The sequence below is a fragment of the Rattus rattus genome, chromosome 2, assembly GCF_011064425.1.
Source record: "Rattus rattus isolate New Zealand chromosome 2, Rrattus_CSIRO_v1, whole genome shotgun sequence".
NCBI classification, from domain to species: Eukaryota; Metazoa; Chordata; class Mammalia; order Rodentia; family Muridae; genus Rattus; species Rattus rattus.
Window position 1 is genome coordinate 37,189,200 of NC_046155.1, and position 22,038 is coordinate 37,211,237.

A 22,038-nucleotide genomic window follows, 5' to 3' on the forward strand; every position below is an offset into this window, starting at 1 on the left:
AATTGTATGTTCAATTTCCTAATTGAAGTATCTTGTAAAGAGCGGTGTAATTTTAAATTTACTGTTTTAATTAATTGTCCAGTGTTTAAAAAAAATGAACTGAAGCTTGACTGACTGTATAATTTTAATACTTGAAAATGTACACAAATAAACTCAATACAATACAGATTTGTACAAAAGAAGGACTGCTAAAAACACAGAAAAAAAATAAATAATAGGTTTTTTAAAAAAGGACAAGACATTTTATAAATACTAATAAATACTGTGCAATGCTTTAATTTACTATGGCAGATAGAAAAACTCAAGAAATCATTAACAGGTTGTATATTTAAAAAGCTACATGAATTTTCTAGCTGATTAAAATAAAATGTAACAGTAGTAGTTTTTACTTTTAAAATGAGGTATTATTACATTGTAAACCAAAACAGAGCATAAATATATGACTTATCAATTAATGGTTATAAACTTCAACTTAATAAAAGACAACAAATTTCCCATTATTTATGGACTTTGTCACTTACAATTTGGCTTGCCTGTGTACTTGCAAAAGTGACATAGCTATCAACATACATCGTTAGACATGCAAACCAAACCAAACCAATACTATTTCCATGAGTCAGCCCTAACAAATAAAAACTTCATTTACATTTTACTGAAAACACTTAAATCTGGTTTCCTATACATAATTCTTTGTGCTTGTTAGTAGGAACCTACATTAAACATCTCTACGCAGTGCAAGAGAGAAGCAGTTTTATTTGCATATGGATTTAAAACAATATACACACCAAAGCAAATGTACCTTTAGCTGTCTTAGGCTTTCCAAGATTTTAAAGAAGAAGTATCCTTTTGGTATACTCAAATGGGAACGTAGTCATTTGCAGTCTCAAGCCTCACAGGAAAGGAAGTTGGGTTCTCTAACACACGTGGGTGGACGTCAGAACTATGGGCACACTGACTTGAACTGCTGCACCCTGAGTTCTGCTGGTTGGGTGCAGGAAGCATAGCAACAAGGAAATGCCTAGCTCAGGAAGGGGGCCAAGTGTTACTTGCCTGTGGGTCATGTGCTGGTACTAAATGCTGGTTTCATTCTTATTGCGAATGTCACTTCAGAGTTTTCTGAAGAAAAGCTATCAAAGAATAAGTCTTGAGATGGAAATGTTTGTAACATGCTAATAAAACTGCTTCACTATAAATTAAAACAAAACAAAACAAAAACTCTGGGGCTTAAAAATGCAGTTTTTACATGCTATTTTATTATAAATAGAAAACAAAGGTACCTTTGAATTTACTATATTTAGAATCCAGTGAAAAAAACAAACATTTTAGCCAAAATGTCAAACTTCTACATCATTTTGACATAAATGTTTTTAATTGTATTTCACTTTTGTCAAATATCTTATCCTACATTTTCCAAAAATTAGTGTTTTTTATAACTGGTGATCAAAAATGTAGATATAAGTTGTACATCAAAATATATAAAATAGCCGGGTTTCTTTTGTGCTTGTAATTATTTTAAGTAGTCAATGACTAGTTTGGTCTAATTTGCTCTACTATATTGATTTTTAAGGAGAAATACCATTATACAAACATGACAGGATACTCAAGTAACCAATTTACTGTCAGGGAGCATGCAGACTAACAATACTTAAAAGAATATAACCATGAATCCAATTGGTCTGAAAATACTCTTGTACAATCATCTTTGTTGATTTGTAAAAGCTGTATACACATCTAAAACCCTAAATTTACTTTGTAAAAATAAATCTTTAGCAATAAATGGCACTATCAAAATCCCATGATTCTTCGGCTGCTGTGTCGTGTTATTTACATGCTTTTCAGCAACGGTGAAAAGATCTTAGAGGACCCCAAACCGATGTATCAAAAGACCCTGTGAACTGCACTTGCAGTTATACTGTTGTTACCTTTGTATGAAAATATGGCTACATGCTTTATGGTAAAGATAATGTAGCTCTCTGCTCTGCTACAGTGTGCTGCCAGCACACATCTGCCACTGGGTTCCATCATGTCACAGAAACACTCTTACTGCACTTGGCTTTCCCAGTGGACACCTGTGACAAACTACATACGGACAACAACAAAGTGCTATAAAAAGACTGCTGGACTCAGACCTGTTTCTGCCATAGGCTCTTTTTCTCACTGAATACATTTTGGAAATATATATATATTTTAAATCATGCCTTCACTACACATATTTCATATCTCAGTAAAAAAAAAAGACCCTCATTATTTTAAAAGTGGTGAGCTTTGTGAAAATGTTTTGAAACCGAAACATGAAAGTTTTAAAGGCACAGTAAGAGGGAACTGAGTGCTACATATAGAATACTGTATTTCAAGTCTTCTAGGTTACTCAAGTCCAAACCCTTCTGAATTTGAAATTCCAATAATCAGTTTCTGTTTCAGATCTTTTTTGCTCTTGTATGGGGGAAGGCAGAGTTGATTGAAGCAAGTGTGTGCCACAGGTAACCTAGAGGGAAAAATAAAAATTTAAGGAACACTAAAACAGACAGGAAACGACCAAGAAAGTTAAATGCTGCAAACATTGGGTTCAATTTTCCTGTTCCGTGATGACTCTGTCTTCATTATTGAGGACTTAAGGATCCAGTGCCATTCCAGATAACAGGGCATGGTAACAGACAAGACAATCAGTACTCCTGCCTTCAGTAAACTCTAATTGGAAAAGCATTTTGTCTAGAGTCAGACAGATCTGAATTTAAATACTACTCCCCTCACTTCTGTGGGATTTTGAGTTGCTCAGTGTCTCTAGATCTCAGTTTCCTCACTGATATGTTAAACTGTGCACTTACATTAAAAGAAAAAGACTGTGATCTAAATACCTAGGTGGTATATTGCTAGAGTTCAGTCTTGATTGTCAGAAAGTTGTAACAAGCCATTCTGGACCTGCTTTTAAAGCTCTTGTCCTCTATGCACACAGAACATCCAGTCCTTGAGTCCTTCTGATTGGCTCCTTCCACATCGTTCTACCAGGTTGTCTTCATCCAGAGTCTCTAGAGACATCTCAGAGCCTTCTCTTCAGTTTTTCTGAATTGCTCAGCATCACAAGTAGCTTTCAGCAAAGTCAGTATGTAAGAGTGGAGAATGTGCCAGAGAATACTTAAGAAGAATTCTGTATGATCAGAGTTCATACTGCAAGACCATACAAAAAGACTTACAAATACTAGGTCAGTTACCATTTATGGAGGCTCTGGATTACGATAAGCACTGCAGCATACGCTGATATGCATTGCTTCATTTAAGCCCCAAGGTAACCTAGAAGTGGTTATTATCCCTACTGTATGGATGAGGAAAATTAGACCTGAGAATATATGGATCAAGTATCCAAAGCTGGAAAGAGTAAACTTGAGTTGCAAATCCAGTCAGGTCCGACTCCAAAACCAGTGCTATTTGCTAAGACGTAAAAAAGCATTGCCACTCACATTCAACAAAACCATTAATCATTAATAGTGTGCCTTACAGAAGGGATGAAAATTCTTAGTTCAGATGGAATATTGTCCTTGCCTTTTAAGGAACACTGTCACTGTACTGGACGGAAATGTCATGTGTCTTTGACAGTTATATTTAATCAATGTTGAAGGCCCTGCTGGGAATCTAGAGTCATTCCAGATTCAGAACTAAGCTGTATTAGCTCCTGAAACTATCTCTGAAGTAAAAATAATCAGAGGCATTTATATGTTGCTTTTGTATTAAAATAAGTTACTCAAATTACCTTTTAACTCAATCATATTTTTATTGCTATATTCAAAAAACTGTTGAGCAAATAAACCTGCAAATGCAAAAGCTTCTCTTGACATTTTCTCATTCTTTTAATTATGACTCATATAGAAATTTCTTAATTATATAAAAGGATTCATTTATGTTTTAAAATATAATCTTTTTATTTTTTGTGTGGTATATGCTCATGTGCACATATGTGTGACAGTACACACATTCATGTGTGTATATAGAGACCAGGGGAAGATATTGGGTGTCTATTCTTCACTCCCTGCCTTTAGCTCATTGCAATAGGGTCTCCGACTGAACCTAAAACTTGTCTTTTCTTTGACTTGGCAGGCAAGCCCTAGTGATCCTCATTTGTTTCCGCATCCTTACTCCAGTTCAGGGTTGTAAGCTAATGTGGCCACACGCCTGGCTTTTTATATGTGTGCTAGGGATCTGAACTCGGGTATTTGTGCTTAACCAGCGAAGGACAATATTGTGATCCCTAAGTATAATTGTGACATCAGCTTAGTTGTTCAGGAAATAGTTACTACATGTGTTCCTGTATGGAGTATACGATAAATAAGGCCTGCCCTCTATGCCTTGAAGAGACAGTGCAATGACAGCAATATAAAGTGAAATAAAATTTATTGAAAAAATGATGACTTTTTGGTGTCACAGGAAAAGTCAACATTAAAAAAGATCTTCATGAGAAGTAGCAAGCACATATCACATAAAAATGTTCGAATTATCCTAAATGCACAGAACACATGAAACTCAAGAAGGATGACCAAAATGCATTTGCTTCACTCCTTCTTTAAAAGGGGAACAAGAATACTCTTGGGAGGGGATAGGGAGGCAAAGTTTAGAACAGAGGCTGAAGGAACAACCATTCAGAGCCTGCCCCACATGTGGTCCATACATATACAGCCACCAAACTAGATAAGATGGATGAAGCAAAGAAGTGCAGGCTGACAGGAACCAGATGTAGATCTCTCCTGAGAGACACAGCCAGAATACAGCAAATACATAGGCGAATGGCAGCAGCAAACCACTGAACTGAGAAGGGGACCCCTGTTGAAGGAATCAGAGAAAGGACTGGAAGAGCTTGAAGGGGCTCAAGACCCCATATGAACAACAATGCCAACCAACCAGAGCTTCCAGGGACTAAGCCACTACCCAAGGACTATACATGGACTGACCCTGGGCTCCAACCTCATAGGTAGCAATGAATAGCCTAGTAAGAGCACCAGTGGAAGGGGAAGCCCTTGGTCCTGCCAAGACTGAACCCCCAGTGAACGTGATTGTTGGGGGGAGGGCGGCAATGGGGGGAGAATGGGGAGGGGAACAGCCATATAGAAGGGGAGGGGTTAGGGGGATGTTGGCCTGGAAACTGGGAAAAGGAATAACAACTGAAATGTAAATAAGAAATACCCAATTTAATAAAGATGGAGGAAAAAAAACCTCTCTGTAAAATGTCTCTAATATATTACACTTTGTCTTAAATTTTCAGCAGTTAATTTTAATTTAATTTAAACATTCTAGAAACATTTTCCCAAAACAAAACAAAAAAAAATGAACAAATCAAAGGAATGGGGGAAGGCAGGAAGTGTGTTTTAAGGATGAACCAAAAATAATATGTGGATGTAAACAGAAATGATGGACTCTAGGAATGGAACCGATGAGGTACAATAAAGCTACTAGTGCCAGCTTGTCAGGACCAGGTCAGTGTCATGGAGAAGGAGCTGTATAGGAACCTGGACAGGAAAGTGGCCTTAACTCAGCTAGGCATGAGGTGAAAAGTAAGAGCGCCAGGGTGGGACCAACTGGGAAAGCATAGAACCAACTCAAGTTCGGAAATGAAAGGCCTGGAACAGGATTTGAGAACGTCCAATGTGTGACCATAGGGCAAGGGTGATTATGATGAGAGTTGTGCCTTCTTGGAGTAGTTTTTGAAGGCACAGAACAGTGGAATAGGAGTAAGGAGGACCAGAGTGAATTACCCATTAACACCATTAGAAAGATGTTTAACGTCATGGTCTTTACCACTTCATATGTCAGGAGCATAAGACTTGAAAGGTGCCAGTACCAGTACTTAAAAAGTATTAATACAATAGTTACCTCTGCTCCTTTCAAAAGCCCCAACTTCATAAATTTCCTAATTATAAAAATCATTTACACAAAAATGAGGGCTAGACAACATGCTACTACAAGGTTCTAAGAAAGTCCACAAAGCGAATACCTGACACAGGCATTTAAAAAGAGACAGAAGAGTATCACCATTAGTACTGGGATGCGCCAACACTGCCAGGAACTTTCAGCCAGTCTCCTCTGTTTCAAGGTCACGTTGACCCTGAAGAATTTTACATGAAAATGACTTCAGATTGGAAGACTCTTTTGATTCCAAAATTACTAATAAGTTACATATTAAAAATAAAGTGAGCTGGGCAGTGGTGGTACATGCCTTTAATCTTAGCACTTGGGATACAGAGGGCGGTGGATCTCTGAGTTAGAAGCCAGTTGCCAGTCTGGTCTACAGAATGAGTTCCAGAACAGTCAGGGCTACACAGAGAAACTCCATCCCAAAAAATCAAACCAACCAAGCAACCAAGCAACCAACCAACCAACCAACCAACCAAACAAACAAAGTAAATAAGTAAGTTATAACCCAGAGTTTACCAGTTAGTAGAAGTTTCATTCTTTGAAATTTTAAAATTCAAATCAGCCATCCCTCCAACAGGTACTCTGTCGCTTCCTGTGGTAAAGTGTAGCAGCTTCTTCTGAAGTTCAAGAGGAAATCCAAGCACAACATCCCAAAAGTATCTACAGAAGGAAATTCACACATGACACAATCCTTAGAGACTCTTATAAACTAAGTTCTGAGAAAATTTCTCTAGTATAAATGTGTTTGATACTAGAATAAAATAACATTTTATAACATTATTTAACCAGTCTAACAATGGATAACATAGAACTTGTTTTTTGTTCTCTATATAATATACAAGTTTTTTTTTAAAACACAGTGCCAGTAAAAGGCTATTTATGAATTTAGCATCTTTAGAAAAAATCTCTATACTTTGATAGAAAGAAACTGATACAATTTTTTCTCAATAAGATTCTAAATACATCCCTATTTTAGTACATTTTTAGAAATAAGTGAAGACAGAGTGGGGCTGCAGAATATTTAACGTAAGTAATTGAAGAATTCTAAGTTATATGAACAAGCAAGGCACATTCTGTTCTGTTCTACAGATGTGGCACCTTAGTGCTTACCTTATGGTCAGGTCTGTTTTTGCATAGCCATCATACTGTGTACTCCTCTGCAGTGCATGCATATCCAGTTCAGGACTTCCACAAACTAGAATTTCAACCTCTTCTGGACGAAGCAGCTGTCAGTAATCATAAAAACCATAATGAAAAGCCTTAAATGAAATCTGAACTGGTTTTATTGCAGAATCAAATCATATACATTATGATACTGTTTCAGTAAATCAAATGACTTTTTTTGTTGAAAAAAAAAGCTTTCTGTTTATATTTTTCTACTAAAGTATTTTGCTTTAAAAGGTTTGTATCTTATAACAGTAATTAGTAGTTTGCTAGAAAACTGAAAAAACAACTCAGCTTGAACCAAACTCATTCTTCTCCAGTCAGCAGGAAGCACTGACGTGTTCTGATATGGCTGTCCTGTCACCTTTGTGGTGCTCTGTGCACTGCAGGCTGGGTAGTCTGCTAGTCTAGACCTAGTCTAGACTCACTAGCTTTCTACCTTTTAGGTGAGTTAGTTCTCATTTGAGAGTAAATCTGAAAAATAGGCAATACTATGCCATATAATTTTTATTTTCCCTTTCTCCATCTTCCCACTACCAGAGTCATAAAACTTAGTTACAGCTCAACAGCACTTCTTTTACAAAGGTACGTACCAGCAAGCATATTACAAAGTTACTCTAAAGGAGTGGTTCTCAACCTTCCTAATGCCACCATCCTTTAATACAGTGTCTCATGTGTGATGACCCTCAAACACAGAATTATAGTTGCTGCTACTTTATAACTGTTGCTTCTGTTATGAATCAATCAGATATACAAGATACCTGCTATGTGACCCCTCTGAAAGAGCTGTTATCGACCCCACAGGGGTCATGACCCACAGGTTGAGAACCATTGCTCTGTAACAAGCCAGAAAGAAAGCTTCTTGCTCCTGCCACCATTAGCATTTTGATAATCCATTTCCTTCTTCTTTAAAAACAACATAAATGAAAGGCTACTCCAGACTCTCATGATAAAACAGAAGGGACATATGACAGGCAGGATGGCATGTGCCTGGTTATTTAAGGTGAGAGAATCATGTAGTATTTACAAAATGGTATTCTAACTCCAAGTTACATGGTCAAGACAAGTCAAAGCACCATAAAAGCCCACCAAAAGCTGTGGAGAAGTTGGTGAGACCCTAGGGTAGGCAGGGCAATCACACAGCACACTGGCACATCCCCCACCCGGGAGCCAGGCATTAACTCTTCTGCTATGTTTACTCCTAAGTCTCAACATCTTCATACAGCTTTTAAAGCCCTGATTTAAGGCATAGTAGAAGAGAGAAAGAGCTGAAGTCACATTTTTCTTTCTCTAAAGGAGAAAGGTGAAAGAGGAACACTACTGTTATTTCTATTTTTAGAAACGTTTTGATTCTTTGTGAGGTTCACATCATGCTCCCCAGTCCCACCCATCTCCTAATCCTCTCATATCCGCCCAATGTCCTTGCAACCTCTTCATTTTCTAATTTTAAAAGCTTATCTATTACGATACTTAGGAATTATCTGCTGTACCATTACAAAACCTAATCAAAAGCTTAAAAATTTAAACTCACCATTAGGGCATTTGAAGCACACACACTATGAAATCCACAGTAAAATGCAGCAAATTGCTTATAGATAGATTTGTTCAAAAGGAAGTCAGTATAAAGCTGTACATATTCTGGAAAGCAATTTTACATCTGTTACACAGTCATAGGAATAAAAAGGTATAACTTACTGCAATTTAAAATGGTATCTAACTTACCTCTTCTATTCTGATTGGTAACTGGAATCTTATCACCCCCTGGCTTTAAGTTATAGGATTTAATTACTCCAAATTCTTCTTGAAAAACCTGGTGGGCGATACCACATGTTAATTGGACTGTTGACATACAGAGGCTTCGGGTGGGTAGATCCGTAGAACAATTCTGCCTCTACATTAACACACAACTGCCACAAGCCTCAACTTTCTAGTGATATTTATATTAAGGGGTGTCATTCTGAGGTAAAAAAGCAGGTTTCCAACCCTCCCTGTTAAATACAGTTAATGTTTTAACAAAGCTCACAGAACCTGTATGGCAAGTGAGCAGAGTGGAAATGAGTGGTTTTCTGTCTGACCTGCTCCTAAACCTCCTGTGTTGGGGCAGTGTAAGAGGCCAGCTAGCTTTGGAGTAAAGCCAATCAGTCACGGGAATATGCAGCTGTCTTCGGGGCATACCATGCCCTTGATGAATTCATTTTCGCCTGCTTATCTGCATGTGTCTGTGGTACTGTCTCTATTACATCTGATACTTTTAAAATTAGTTAAGTGAGAAAAGTGTTGCTATAAGGCTCAAAATCACAATTCTTGTGTCTGAGACTCCTGAGTGCCTAGACCTCTGATACACTGCTACACTCAGACTAAAGATCCTTCTCTTAAGGATTTACATGTTGATTATTCTTGTTCATCTAACAACAAGTGCTTAGGAACAATGACATTTTCATATTTAAGATTACAGCTCATACATAGTGCTATGCTTTTTCATCAGTACCTGGAATGTTGAATAGAAATCTTCTTCAACATTGCCTTCATATGATAAGAGTTCCTTTAATCCATGGGCCAACTCCTGTAAAAACAAATCTGTGATCTATCTTTTACAATCAACTAGCATTACTTCAAACTGTAAGGAGACGACTGTGGGTCCCTTACCTGTGAGAATAAAAAGTGAACTCATATTTTAAAACAAATATTTGAGATGTACTTTCTAAGACTCATGATTCTTGCTAAAGATTTCTACCATCCATAGCTTGGAAAAACTGAAGTCCATGCAGGAGGGAATTGTCCAGTTCATACTACAGAAATCTAACTCTCTGGTCCACTATTAAGCAAACAGGTGTTACAGTTCTACTGTGACTTCCAGTAATTCCTGTCTTCCTGCCACATCACCTATGGGTCTGCAGTGCGTCTCCCTTTCAAATCACATATATATTTAAAATGTGCTATTCCAGGATGCAGTGCTCAAACCTTAGACACACAGCTCATATGCATTAAGGGTTTATACATTTCGTTATCGTGTTCTCTTTTCCCAAGAAAAGCCTGAGAGCACTGGGAGAAGTATTTTCTTATTTTAGTTATCTATGAACAAAAACTGAAAAGAAGAACTGGCTCAATATTTCATTTTTTATCAAGTTTCATGAAAAGTTACTCTTAATTTATTAAATTGTTTGAAGAGATAAGTAATATCATGGGCTAGAATAATTTTACTTTACATAATGCATTTTAATTTCATTAAAAGTACAGGGACTAGAGCCTTAGATCTGGCAGGGTAGCGGTGTTTTTTATCCCGATTACTATGACTTTATATTTATATATATAAATCTGTATCTATATCTATATCTCCATCCTACAATCACCATCTGTAGGAAAGTCACACTGCACTGTAGGAACCACGAAGAGAATGTGGAAGTCTACCATCAGAAATGGTATCTCCCCACAGTCTCCTGGGTCCTCCTCATCTGGGATGATGCCTACACCACAAATGGGAGGACCTTCTCCTAGGGTGATGTCTGTGGAACCTGCTCTTAGAATGAGGCTTCCCACATGCCCAAGATGACTAAACCTCCCATGATGAGACCTTCTGCTTTCCCTACGATGGTACCCACTCATCCTAGCATGACTCGGCTACAGTTTTGTATTACTTGGTCTGTTTTATCAGATCATGATGCTGTGTCTGAGTGTTTTCTGGTAGTACAATAAAAGAAGACTTCTCCCTGTTTCTAGCAAAGAGAATAGTCTTGGATAGGAGGAGTGGGATAAAAAGTACTATTTTCACCTGTACTGTAAAATGTGAAAATAAAATTGTCAGCGGTTTTTCACGTATTTTATATAAATCTAGGTGGGTAGAGATTTGATATGCCTATTACCATAAAGTATATTTTAAATTATGCTTATGTGTGTAAGTCTGTGTACGAGTATGTGTATATGATTGCAGAGGCCAGAACTGTTGGATTCCCCAGAGCTGGAGTTAGAAGTAGCTGTCAGCACTCTAATATGGGCCCCAAGAACTGAACTTGGGTGCTCTACCAAAGCAGTAAGAGCTTTTAACTGCTGAGCTAGCTATCTTTCCAGCCTATTATTTGCTTTTGATTATTATTTTTAAAACAACCTAGTATTTCCATAAAGACATTAGGGCTCAGAAAGGGTAAATAACTCACCCAAGTTTACAAAGTCAATAAATGGCATGGTCAGCATTGAAATCAACGCCCATCAGACTTAAAAATCTTTACTGTTCTGTAAGAACTTAGGCACACTGCAGAATAGCTCTGTAAGGAAGGGACTACAAGGAAGACAGAGAAGAGTTCTACAAGGGAAGCCTGATTTAAAGTAAGATCAGCATTACAAGACTACAAGTAAGGAGGCATTCAGCATAACACACAACTACAAGATCAATAGCATACTTACAGGCATAATCTGGCACAAGTCGTCAATGGTAACACTGCAGATGCCTACTGGTGTGCTCTGATCACTAGGTACAACAGGAGGGCTCAGTAACTTTTTGTAACAGCAGGGAGGAAAACGAATATCCAAGGTGATGCTGTTATAAACAGCTAGTCCCATGAGCTATGCATACTAAATGTTAAGTATTAACATAAAATCCATGACAACAAATGAGTTTCGAATTATGCACCAATCTTCTTATATACTTCTTTCAGATCTAACACTGGATTTCTGATTAGTCCAACACACCTCTCTTTTCTCTTTATTTCATTTTATTTACACACTATAGTTCTTGATTAACAAAAGTCATGAGAAAAGGTGTTTATTTGATAGGATTTAATGATTTCAGGCATTCCTATAAATTATTTAATATATAAAAATTACTAAATTTAAGCAAGTATGTTGGTGGTTTTGTAAGAAGTACTTGATTTTAGAAATTGCCATTTTTATTTATTTAAAGCTGAAGAGTGTGTTAAGGGAGTTGGTATGAATGGGCGTACTGACGTACAAGTACTGTCAACGAAACAATGGTGTGAGCACATTCATATACAAAACTTGAAGGGCTAGAGTTCAGATACCTTATTTAAGTTGTAAAACTTGCTTACACAGCACAATGTAACTTATCCATTTGCTGAAAAAGGAAGTTCAGATCAAATTTCCTGGTATTTAAAGGTCAGTTATTATATTAAAGTTACTTAAAGGGTTAGGGGGATGTTGGCCCGGAAACCAGGAAGGGGAATAACAATCGAAATGTAAATAAGAAATACTCAAGTTAATAAAGATGGAAAAAAAGTTACTTAAAGAGTAATTTATTTTATATATTTAAAAGGAAACCTAAACAGATAGGCCTAGAAAATTGCTGAAAAAATTTTGAATACTGTGAATTTAAGTTGCAAAGGTTAAATGAGGGCTGGAGTCATAAGAAATGGCTATACTGTTGTCTAAGTAACTGCACAGGCTGATCAGTGTGTGTAAGAAGATAGAATCCGCAAATACACTTAAATATATAATCAAGATAGTAGCAACAGTGATGACAATCATAATATTACAGTGTTGTAATTCATAATTATCCACTATGATAATAGCCTCTAAACATTTTTCACTTAAAAAATTTTAATACTAAAATCCTCAAAGCAGGTTGCCCACAGTAAGGAAGTAGGTTAATAGGTTTCTGCTACAGAGCCTCTCACACAGAAATATTATACTTCACACCAAATTAACCTGCTCTAGTTGAAACAGGGATGGAGTAATTTTTCTGCCAGTGTCACTGACTGCTTTGTGCTGTGGATAGTCTGAAAACCTGTACTGTACTATATTGTTTCTATACAGTTTCAAAATCCTTTTATGGTATAGGTAATTCTACTTTTAAAATATTACTGTTATTAATACTCTTATAACATTTATAATTTTACAATTATTATTTTGTTTTATAGTTCTATTTCTTGTAAACACTAAGATTTTACCATATTTAAAAATAACTGCAGTCAAACACTAATTGTGGGAGTTTAATGTTTAACATAAAATATACGCATAAGAACATGCTTAGTATGATCTTTTAGGTACTGGCTGAGTAAAAACCACGGATATCATAAAAGAAGATGACTGGCAATTCACAGTCTTATGAAAAGCATTATTTAAAAGTTCAATAGCTAACTTTATTAGTGATATCAGGAAGTCAAAATATCACAACTGTGAGCTGTAACATAGTATTGTAAAGCAAGATAACCACATGCATGAAGAAGTTCAAATAGGTCAAAGTCAGTAAAAAGTACCACAGAGTTGGACACACTCAAGTGAGACCTGTAAATTAGAGGAAAACAGGAATCTAGGACTTGTTCAGCCTTCTTGGATAGTGTGAAATTAGTCGTTCTGGACCTTAGATATGACAATCTATAAGCGTTTCAAATTAACTTGACTACTTCAATGTGTATTTTTATTTCCTGCTTTTTCTTTCATATACGCACGCTTTCAAGTTCCTCAGGATTTAATCACGGTAAAAATCATGACATGGCCTGATATGGACGGATGCTCAGCACTTCCTCCAGTCCCAGGGTGATCACTGCTTTGTAGCAAGTCAGTAACAACTCAGCCTTTCAGTCCCCCATCCTCTCGGCTTAAATTCTCTGGGACAAATACAGTATTACATCGTCTCCACCTTACAACCTCACCACACTTATTTTTATGCTAATCTTGGTTTAGTGAAGTCACAAACCCCTTAGAACTTATTGTTAATGCACGGTACATAGCCATCTGACTGACGATAAATTCCCCTGCACTGATGCTCATCGACTTATTTAAATGCTAACCTTCCCAAAGTTGGAATTTTTCCTTTTCTCTACACATCTTCAGCTCTTGCTTATCTTTTTACTCTTCTTTCATTTCCTACAATTATATTTCTTCTAACTTAAAAAGCTAATATACAAGGTATCTTTGTCTATTATCTAATCTCTCTTTGTAGTGAAGGAATAAATTATACAACATACCTGAGATAGAGATAAGAAACAGCAAATGAATTTATAAAATTAAAAAAGCTGTAAAATAATTATATATGTTTTAAATATTTCCCATAGCATTCACTTTTTAATTTTTTTAGGGTTACCTCCTTCATGTCTCAGGATTTCAAGGTACTTAAAAAAAGCTAAATTTAATTCTTATGATTTCAACTTAGTAAATTGAGTAAATGAGCACAAAATGCAAGGAGAGAAAATAATCTATTACAAATGGAAAATACTCTAGATTTTTAAAACTTTTAAATTTTTGATAATTTTGATATATATTTTGAGATAAAAAGAATTAAAAGTCAGTCATTTTCTTTAAATGTACTGAGACTATGGAGGTTTGATAACATATATATTATATATATACATATATATGAGAAAATCTAATAAGTCTGATGTTTAATTTTCTAAAACAACATCTTTCTAAACTATAGATTGAAAAATTAAGAAAAAAAAAAAACCCTTAAAAAAACTCTAGTCTAGTAGCACCTCCTAGTGGAAAGTTTAAAGGATACAATTCCAACCAATCGGAACTCAGAATAGTTATCACACTTAAAGCTGCTAAACCAATGGCAGTGTGAATCCTTGTGGTATGTAAACATGCCTGCAGAGAAAGCATAATTTATCCGTTAGATGAAAAGCACTGGAAAAATACATATGAAATCTACCAAAGGCAACAGTTCTGTTACGAATCATCTTTCATGTTAAAAATTTCACAGAATATATTTACAAATCTTAGTAAAATATTTATGGAAGGCATTTTTATATCTTTGGGTTTTTACAAGGATGTACAAGATTTTACACATTTATGTTATCCATAACATGTATGATATGTATAACCTTTGAAGAAAAACATTTAATAGACACATAATTATGTAAGCATTTTCTCTAAATAAAATATAATAAAGATTTTGTCCTTAAAATTTAACTTATGAATTTCTACTTCATTTGTCTGTGGTTTATGCGTGTATACATGTTCACCTGTGTGTGAATCCACAGGTTAATGTCAGGTGTCTTCTTCAGTCATGGTCCATGTTATCTTTGAAAGAGTCTCCCACTGACTCTGGACCTGACCAATTAAGCTCTAGGAGATCTCTCTCTCTCTCTCTCTCTCTCTCTCTCTCTCTCTCTCTCTCTCTCTCTCTCTCTCTCTCTCTTTTCCTTTGTTAAAGGAGTGCTGGCAGATGGAGGATACTTGGGACCTAAGTTGAGCCTTGGGCATACACAGCCAGCTGTTTACTGACTAAACCATCTCCCAAGACCACAGACTTCTATTTCTTAAAATGACTATTTAACGGAACAAGCTTCGCATACTAGTACAGAAAAAAAGAACCTATTGGCTTGTTTTAAAATTCTGAATGTTCTTTATTTCAATGGTACACTTCCATTCATTTCATTTATTCAAGAGATGTACGACTATTTCTGTACAAATTCTACATTTACAGCTGATGAAAATGTCAGGGCTACTACTAAACTCTAACAAGTCTAGAGTGACAATGATCACAAACATTAACACTCACCATAATCTGGATGGAAAATCTGGCGAATTAGAAGAAGGAACCATTCTTTAGTCAAGCCACCCATATCCAAACCAGCTTCACCTACAAATGTAACTTTCAATTTCTTCTTCAAGTCAGCTCTTTTCCGGGTCAGCTATTTGAAGAAGTTATGTAATAGGGCAGAACAAAGAGCAATAAAAAGGGAATTTATTTATTTTTTAGTTTTTGGGAACAATATTAGGCAGACTTTAGCTTATTTTTACTTCCATAAACATCTACCCATTCACACATCTATCCATCCATCCAATTTGTCTGACAGGATAAGCTAGGCGTTATCATTTGTTTTACAGACTAGGAAAAAGAATTAAGGGTATTGCCCCCAAGAATCATACTGTGTCCAAAATTTTAATTTAGTAGACTGTAACTTTTTATGGCCCCTTCTCTTTCAACACTAAATAAAAGCCCCACATAGATAAAATAGCCATTATCTCTAATACATGATGGTTTGACTGCAGCAGTGTACATGCAAGGTGTGAACCTACAGAGGTCCTATATACCCCATACCCTATCGGTCAGACCTCTAAGTTTACAGATGAGCAACGTGGGGTGTGGAGAGCTAAAAATGACTTGTTATACACCTAATCAGAAGAAAGATGGCTGGTCTAGAGTCCAGGTAGAACACTAAGAAACATGAATTACGTATTTACATATTCTACATCAACTCCTATGAGGAATTAACCAACTACTAATAAATATCAGAATGTTATAAAAGCTTATTTATATAAAATTTCTCTTAACTATATCAGCATTTATGCAGGTATACATATTGGCACAGAGAAATAATAGTTTAAAAAATTTTAGTAATAAGTCAGAACCATTCTGAAATAAATTATACCTCATCAAGTGAGTCGCTAACCAGATGTGTCCTCCTTACTTTCATATTTAGAAATAACATATTCATATCAGGTCTTTGTCTTCGTGATACTTTATCCACCAAACTTTGCTAATTAAATAAGAAAGCAAACATTTTCACTTTTACTTAAAGTATAATTTCATTTAAAACACTTAAAACAGTCAAAAAAGCTTAATTCTTTTTTATGTGATCTCTCACATAAATAATTTCATAAATCAATTATATACATTTTAGCTTGTGAAACATCTTATTATTACTTTATTTTGGAACCCTGGTAGCCAGTAGGTACAAAAATCTTGCTCAATTTTATAGTGAGAAGGCTGAACTGCGATTTCCACAGGACTCAGACTTTTGATAGCAAAGTTTCCTGTGTAAAAAAGCATGTATTCCTAATGCTAAGCTCAGGTTTAAACTATTTTGGATACTTAGTTTATCCTAAAAGAACAGTGTATTTCTAGAAAGTAAAAAAGTTAATGTGTCTATAGGTTTAAAGATATCAACGTTCAGATCTTTAATTCTAATAGTTCTACATTGGAGAATTTTAAAGATTAGATATAAATTTATTCCATGAGATATTTATAAAAATATTATCAATAAAATCAAAGCTTAAAACTATCCTAAGTATATCTAATAAGTGGAATATAATGCAGCTACTAAAAATAAGTAGGAAAACTATGCAGACAGTTTAAGCAGGGATTAAAATTATGTATATAACACAACATTGCCTGTGTTGATTAAAGAGTACCAAAAGAAAATTTACCAAAATGTAAACATATATGCTGGGTGATACATATATAAAAGATTTGAGAATGCATTTTTCATGTTTCTCCAAAATATAAGCACCGAGTATATAAAAACCAACATATTAGAATGTATAAGAAATGTATGTATGTCATTTATTATACAAAATCAATATATATATTTATTTACCTAGATAATGATTATTAGACTAATTGTCTTTGGTGACAATGAAAATAAATTCTGTACAAATAAGGATCAATATTTTAGACATCTGAAGTATATTAATGTGCTATAACATAGTAAATATCTCATGCCCCAAATGGAGTTTGAGGTTTAAGATTTTGTAGATTACTATAATAGATGACAATTCATAGCCTCCCCCAGGCCTCCAATCTCTTGTGTGAAGACTCTTAGTAGATTTTTGTTTTTCTGGGTCCTAGCTTACTAAGGAAGTCTATATTCCTGGACAGTGTCTTGTGTAACAGATCTTTGTCCTATCCTTTCTTTCTCGTCTTCTGATCCTGTTCTTGACCCTATGTAGCTGTCACATGTTCAAGTAAATATCTTTACCTCTGGATGCTAATGAAGACAAGCTTAATGGTCTTTTCACTGGAAATGTGTACTTGCCATAAGAATGCTTCAAATGGAAGAGGCCATCAAAGGCAGAATTTTAGGCAGTCTTATGGAACTAATTTGTTTACTTAATTTTGCAATTTCAGACTATAGCATAAGCTGTGCCAAAAGAGTCACCAGTCATTAATTCAAGTGGCATGGGAGTTAGGAGGAACCTGTGAGAACTAACAATGCCTCTGAGTCTTCAGTCTACTCCTCCCTCTCATGGTCTGTGAAAGCCTATCTGGGCTCTCCTTTCCCATTGGAGAACTGCAGCACGGAATGGCATCTGATACATTAAGCATGAGTAGTAGCACACTGCTAGATACATCTGATACATTAAGCATGAGGAGTAGCACTGCTAGAGAAATCTGGATAAACTAGTGCTGTCTACTTCATTTAAACTGTAACAAACCACACAGCCACAGTAAAAGAAATTACTTTAAAAAAAGACACATGATACAGAAATTCGATGAAGTCAAATGTCAGGATGACTGGCTATGCAGATCAACTTTTCAGTAGCATGCGGTGTCACATATGCCCACTTAATCTCATTCTTTAGGAGCAGCATGGCTTTGGAATTCTCTTTGGAGCCAGAGGCAATAAAATTTCTTCTAATATTCCCATTCTCAATGCAAGCTGATTTTTGGAACTTCTCAAGCAACAAAACCTTTGTCTTTTTCTTTGACAGAAAACATTATACCCAGGAACTGAACTGCTGATCAATAAAATATTATTTTTATATTTTGAAATATCGTAATTTATACTTTGCTGTTTTAACTCTTGAAGAAGACTTGGGAATAATTTCTGTCTACTCTGTTTTTCTTTCCATTTTAAGCCGCCAAGCTTCTCTTTCATCTTTAACACTGTGCGTATTCTCATATGCACAGACACCTGGTATGTGCAAATGTGTAGGGGAGCAGTGTGAGCGCTCACTCTTGCGCTGTCCTCAACAGTGGTAGGCAGTGCAGAGGCCCAGGGAGAAACTTCACCTTGCTCTCCATTTTCCTAGTCTGTCCTACTGTCTGCATTTCCCATGTACTGAGAAACAATTATAAGACTTTTCACTTTCCTTAAGTGTATTTCTTAGTTTTATAGGATATATACTAGTGTTAATCACCTAATGTCTTGGTTGTTTCTGATTTTCATCAACTCCAGAATGTGCTATAGTGTGAATGATCAGTGTCTTGGTCTCATCTTGGTTACAACAAGCTCCTCAAATTTGGGTCTATGAGAGAGATTTCTGCTATATTTATAATATACTGGGAGGCTGACTAGATGTGGGGTGTTCTATCTCCCATATTGTGAACAGGGTTACCTTGTGGGAGTAATAACATGAATTATATTTTTAACATTTCCTGATTACACTAAAACAATTCACAAGACATTTAACTTATTTATTATTTATTATATTGATTACAGTCAGCATAAACATGTTTCATAGCTGGCTTACCCTTGCGATGCTTATCATCTGTTGTTCTGAGTCTCTTTGAATAATGATTTTTTTTGCAGTTATAGAAATAACGAATGGGTACTGACAGAAGGAAAACCTGCTTTATAAGCGAAAACAGAAAAAGCAAAATGGTGCATTTTTAGCAAAAGTACACTAAGGGAATCTAAGGTACCCTCCTTGCAATATAAAACATTACTTTTGTATGGTGTTTTACCATTCACAAAAGATTTTGTGTGCATGAGTTCATTTTCACAAACCTATGAAAAATGTATCATTCCTAGAAGTACAGTGTTTTAATTCTCTATAGGAAGCCACAACTAATTTTTTAAATATGTGCTAATCACTTACATTGTTCACACAAATCATTTCCATTTTCACAGACACCTATATTATCACCTGTGAAAAATGTGGCCAGCAGCAGGAGCAGGAAGCAAGTGTTGATGGTCCAGAAATAGGACAGAATATTTACACATTCAATGAATATACAATTTATTTTTCAAGGACTATTTCTGGTGTGTGAGCGTCAGAAATGAACAAACAGTGATAATTATAGCATATAAAAAGCAGTCATAAATTTAAAAGCAATATAATAAAAATGAGAAAACTGCAAAATATGAAAAGTACTACTTACAAAAATATAACATTATTATCAAAGGGCATGGGAATAACTTGTCTCCCAGATCAGAGCTACGTCTTACACTACATAGGAAAGGCACAAACTACTCAGTCATAAACATATGGGAAAGAGTGAACACGGCAGTAGTAATACTTTGAGGTTTAGACTCCCATTAGAAGTGGCTGCAGTGAAGGTGGGGTAGAGTTCAATGGAAGTAACTGCAACAACCCCATCAACTTTAGCTGTACTCTGAACACAGTAGGTGGTGGTCTTATGTCCACTAGTTGCAAAGAAGATATGAGAAAGAAGAGATAGTCCTATGTACTGAACATTACACAGACTTTACTCTGATTCAAAATTGATAATAAATACAAATTGCTCAGTACTAGTAACTAATGATGAGTTACTAAGTCAACTAAAGGTTTGAAATAAAAGAAAATGCAACAAACCTAAAAAGATATATGTTGGTTTCATTATATACTTTAAAACAGTGCTTCTCAACCTTTGCCATTTTGGTTTTATAAAAAATAAAACACATTAAAAACTACTATGTGTATGAAGTACCCAGGTAAACACCACACAGTCAATGGTGACTTGCCCTGAATTCCAGATCCCATTCCAGATTCTACTGACTTCCCAGGGCAGATGGGGCCACTGGAACACCTAGGTAGTGCACTGTCGGTATGTTCCAATGTGACTAAAAGGACTTCATATTAAAAACTTACAATGAAATAGTCAAATTATTAGTTGGTTTATGGTTACACTTATACTAAAACAGGAATGAGAGCATCTTTGCTCTCTACCAAAGAAACTCTACCAAAACATTATTCCTCAGACGACTGTTCATATGTACACTGAGATTTGAACAGAGGGCCATTATAAATTTTAGGTCAATTCTGGTAGAATTACTGGAAATTTTAAGGAATGCGTGTGTTTACGTGGGCTCTGTGGGTCTTCAATATGTATATTCACATCTTTCCATCTCCTGAATATTTCATGTTTGAGAAATAAACTATGTTTTGGATAGGCTTGATGTAATTCAAAGTAGAAATGTACACAAAAAGTATTGTGTATTCAAGAATTTGGCCAAGCATTTTTGAAAATCTGTTGCACTAAACTGTGAAGCTCCTTTCTCTGAAATATCAATTCTTTGTATAAATAATTCACAATCACTTTTTGTTGCAGACTGAGGGAGCGGCCATAAGTGTGTGATCAATGAACTGGACTAGGAACCGGTACACTGTGGCCTCTAAGATAAGATGGCTTATCACCAGTTTTTGTAAATAAAGTAATCTGGAACATTCACAGTTATTCATTTATATAGTATCTAAGGGTTTTCATGCTGAAATAACAATATGTATTATTTACAGAACTGAAAATATTTATCTTCTAGTCCTTTAGAGAAAAAAACACACTGCCCCTTGTGTGATGACAGCACACTGAATAGTAAGCTCCAAGGAACCTCATACATAGGGAAAAACTCATTGTTCTTGAAAAGATACTATTAATTAAAACGAAACTATATTAACATGTGCATAAACTGAAAATGTAGCAAAAGTTAAACCTCTCGATAGACAAAATCACATTTTAAAGCTACATATCTAAATGACATGTTTATATACATAGAAATTATATACATACTATTTATACAAACTTAAAGTCCAGTTATTACTTTAAATAGCATTTTGTTAGGTAAATAATTAGATGTGCTACTAATCATACCTGTGAGAATTCCCAAAGCTCTGCCAAGTATGATACTCTTCCATGAGATCAATGTGATCCAAGGTAGAATTATAGAAATCAGTGTAAGGAACAAGGGGTGGGTGAACCAAATTGTTGGCAGTATCTGTGAAGAGAAGTTCTCTTATAGTGTTCCTTTCCAATATGTGCATAATCTATTCTAATAAAAAACACATTAATATTTACTGGCTAGCCTTAACTTAAACTTCTGTTTTAAATAACTACAGTTCCAATGAAAAGGCATTCAAAACTGTTAAAAAATAGCTATTTCTTGCCTTAAAAAAGTGATAAGGATCATAAAAATATTTAGAGAAGGGGCAGATGGTCATCTACTCATCATTTCTCCATCACTGTTGTCTCTTGTAGAAGTCTTCAATAATTAGTGGGAATTCCTGTTTTCTCAGCAATGAATACTTAGTGAATCATATGCACCATAATGCAAGCAGAAACAAAGCTCTTCCCAACTTCGT

At 35.5% G+C, this 22,038-nt stretch overlaps 1 protein-coding gene across 4 annotated transcripts in view; it reads right to left on the minus strand.

Annotated features, from left to right (window-relative positions):
- Nucleotides 1–246: 246 nt before the first annotated feature.
- Nucleotides 247–22,038, minus strand: part of Hectd2 (HECT domain E3 ubiquitin protein ligase 2) — a 77,075-nt gene continuing 55,283 nt past the window's right edge. For 2 of the 4 annotated variants that reach the window (XM_032891878.1, XM_032891876.1), the window contains exons 10-21: nt 21,551–21,674; nt 19,213–19,312; nt 16,389–16,496; nt 15,515–15,647; nt 14,510–14,598; nt 11,461–11,619; nt 9,551–9,625; nt 8,785–8,872; nt 8,594–8,700; nt 7,009–7,124; nt 6,415–6,558; nt 247–2,485 (exon numbers count right to left, since the gene is read on the minus strand). In XM_032891878.1, the coding sequence (XP_032747769.1) occupies nt 2,365–2,485; nt 6,415–6,558; nt 7,009–7,124; nt 8,594–8,700; nt 8,785–8,872; nt 9,551–9,625; nt 11,461–11,619; nt 14,510–14,598; nt 15,515–15,647; nt 16,389–16,496; nt 19,213–19,312; nt 21,551–21,674 (1,364 nt within the window). In that variant the 3' untranslated portion in view covers nt 247–2,364. Of the gene's footprint in view, nt 2,486–6,414; nt 6,559–7,008; nt 7,125–8,593; nt 8,701–8,784; nt 8,873–9,550; nt 9,626–11,460; nt 11,629–14,509; nt 14,599–15,514; nt 15,648–16,388; nt 16,497–19,212; nt 19,313–21,550; nt 21,675–22,038 lie in introns of those variants that run through there. The other 2 variants (XM_032891877.1, XM_032891879.1) reach the window with 2 other exon arrangements.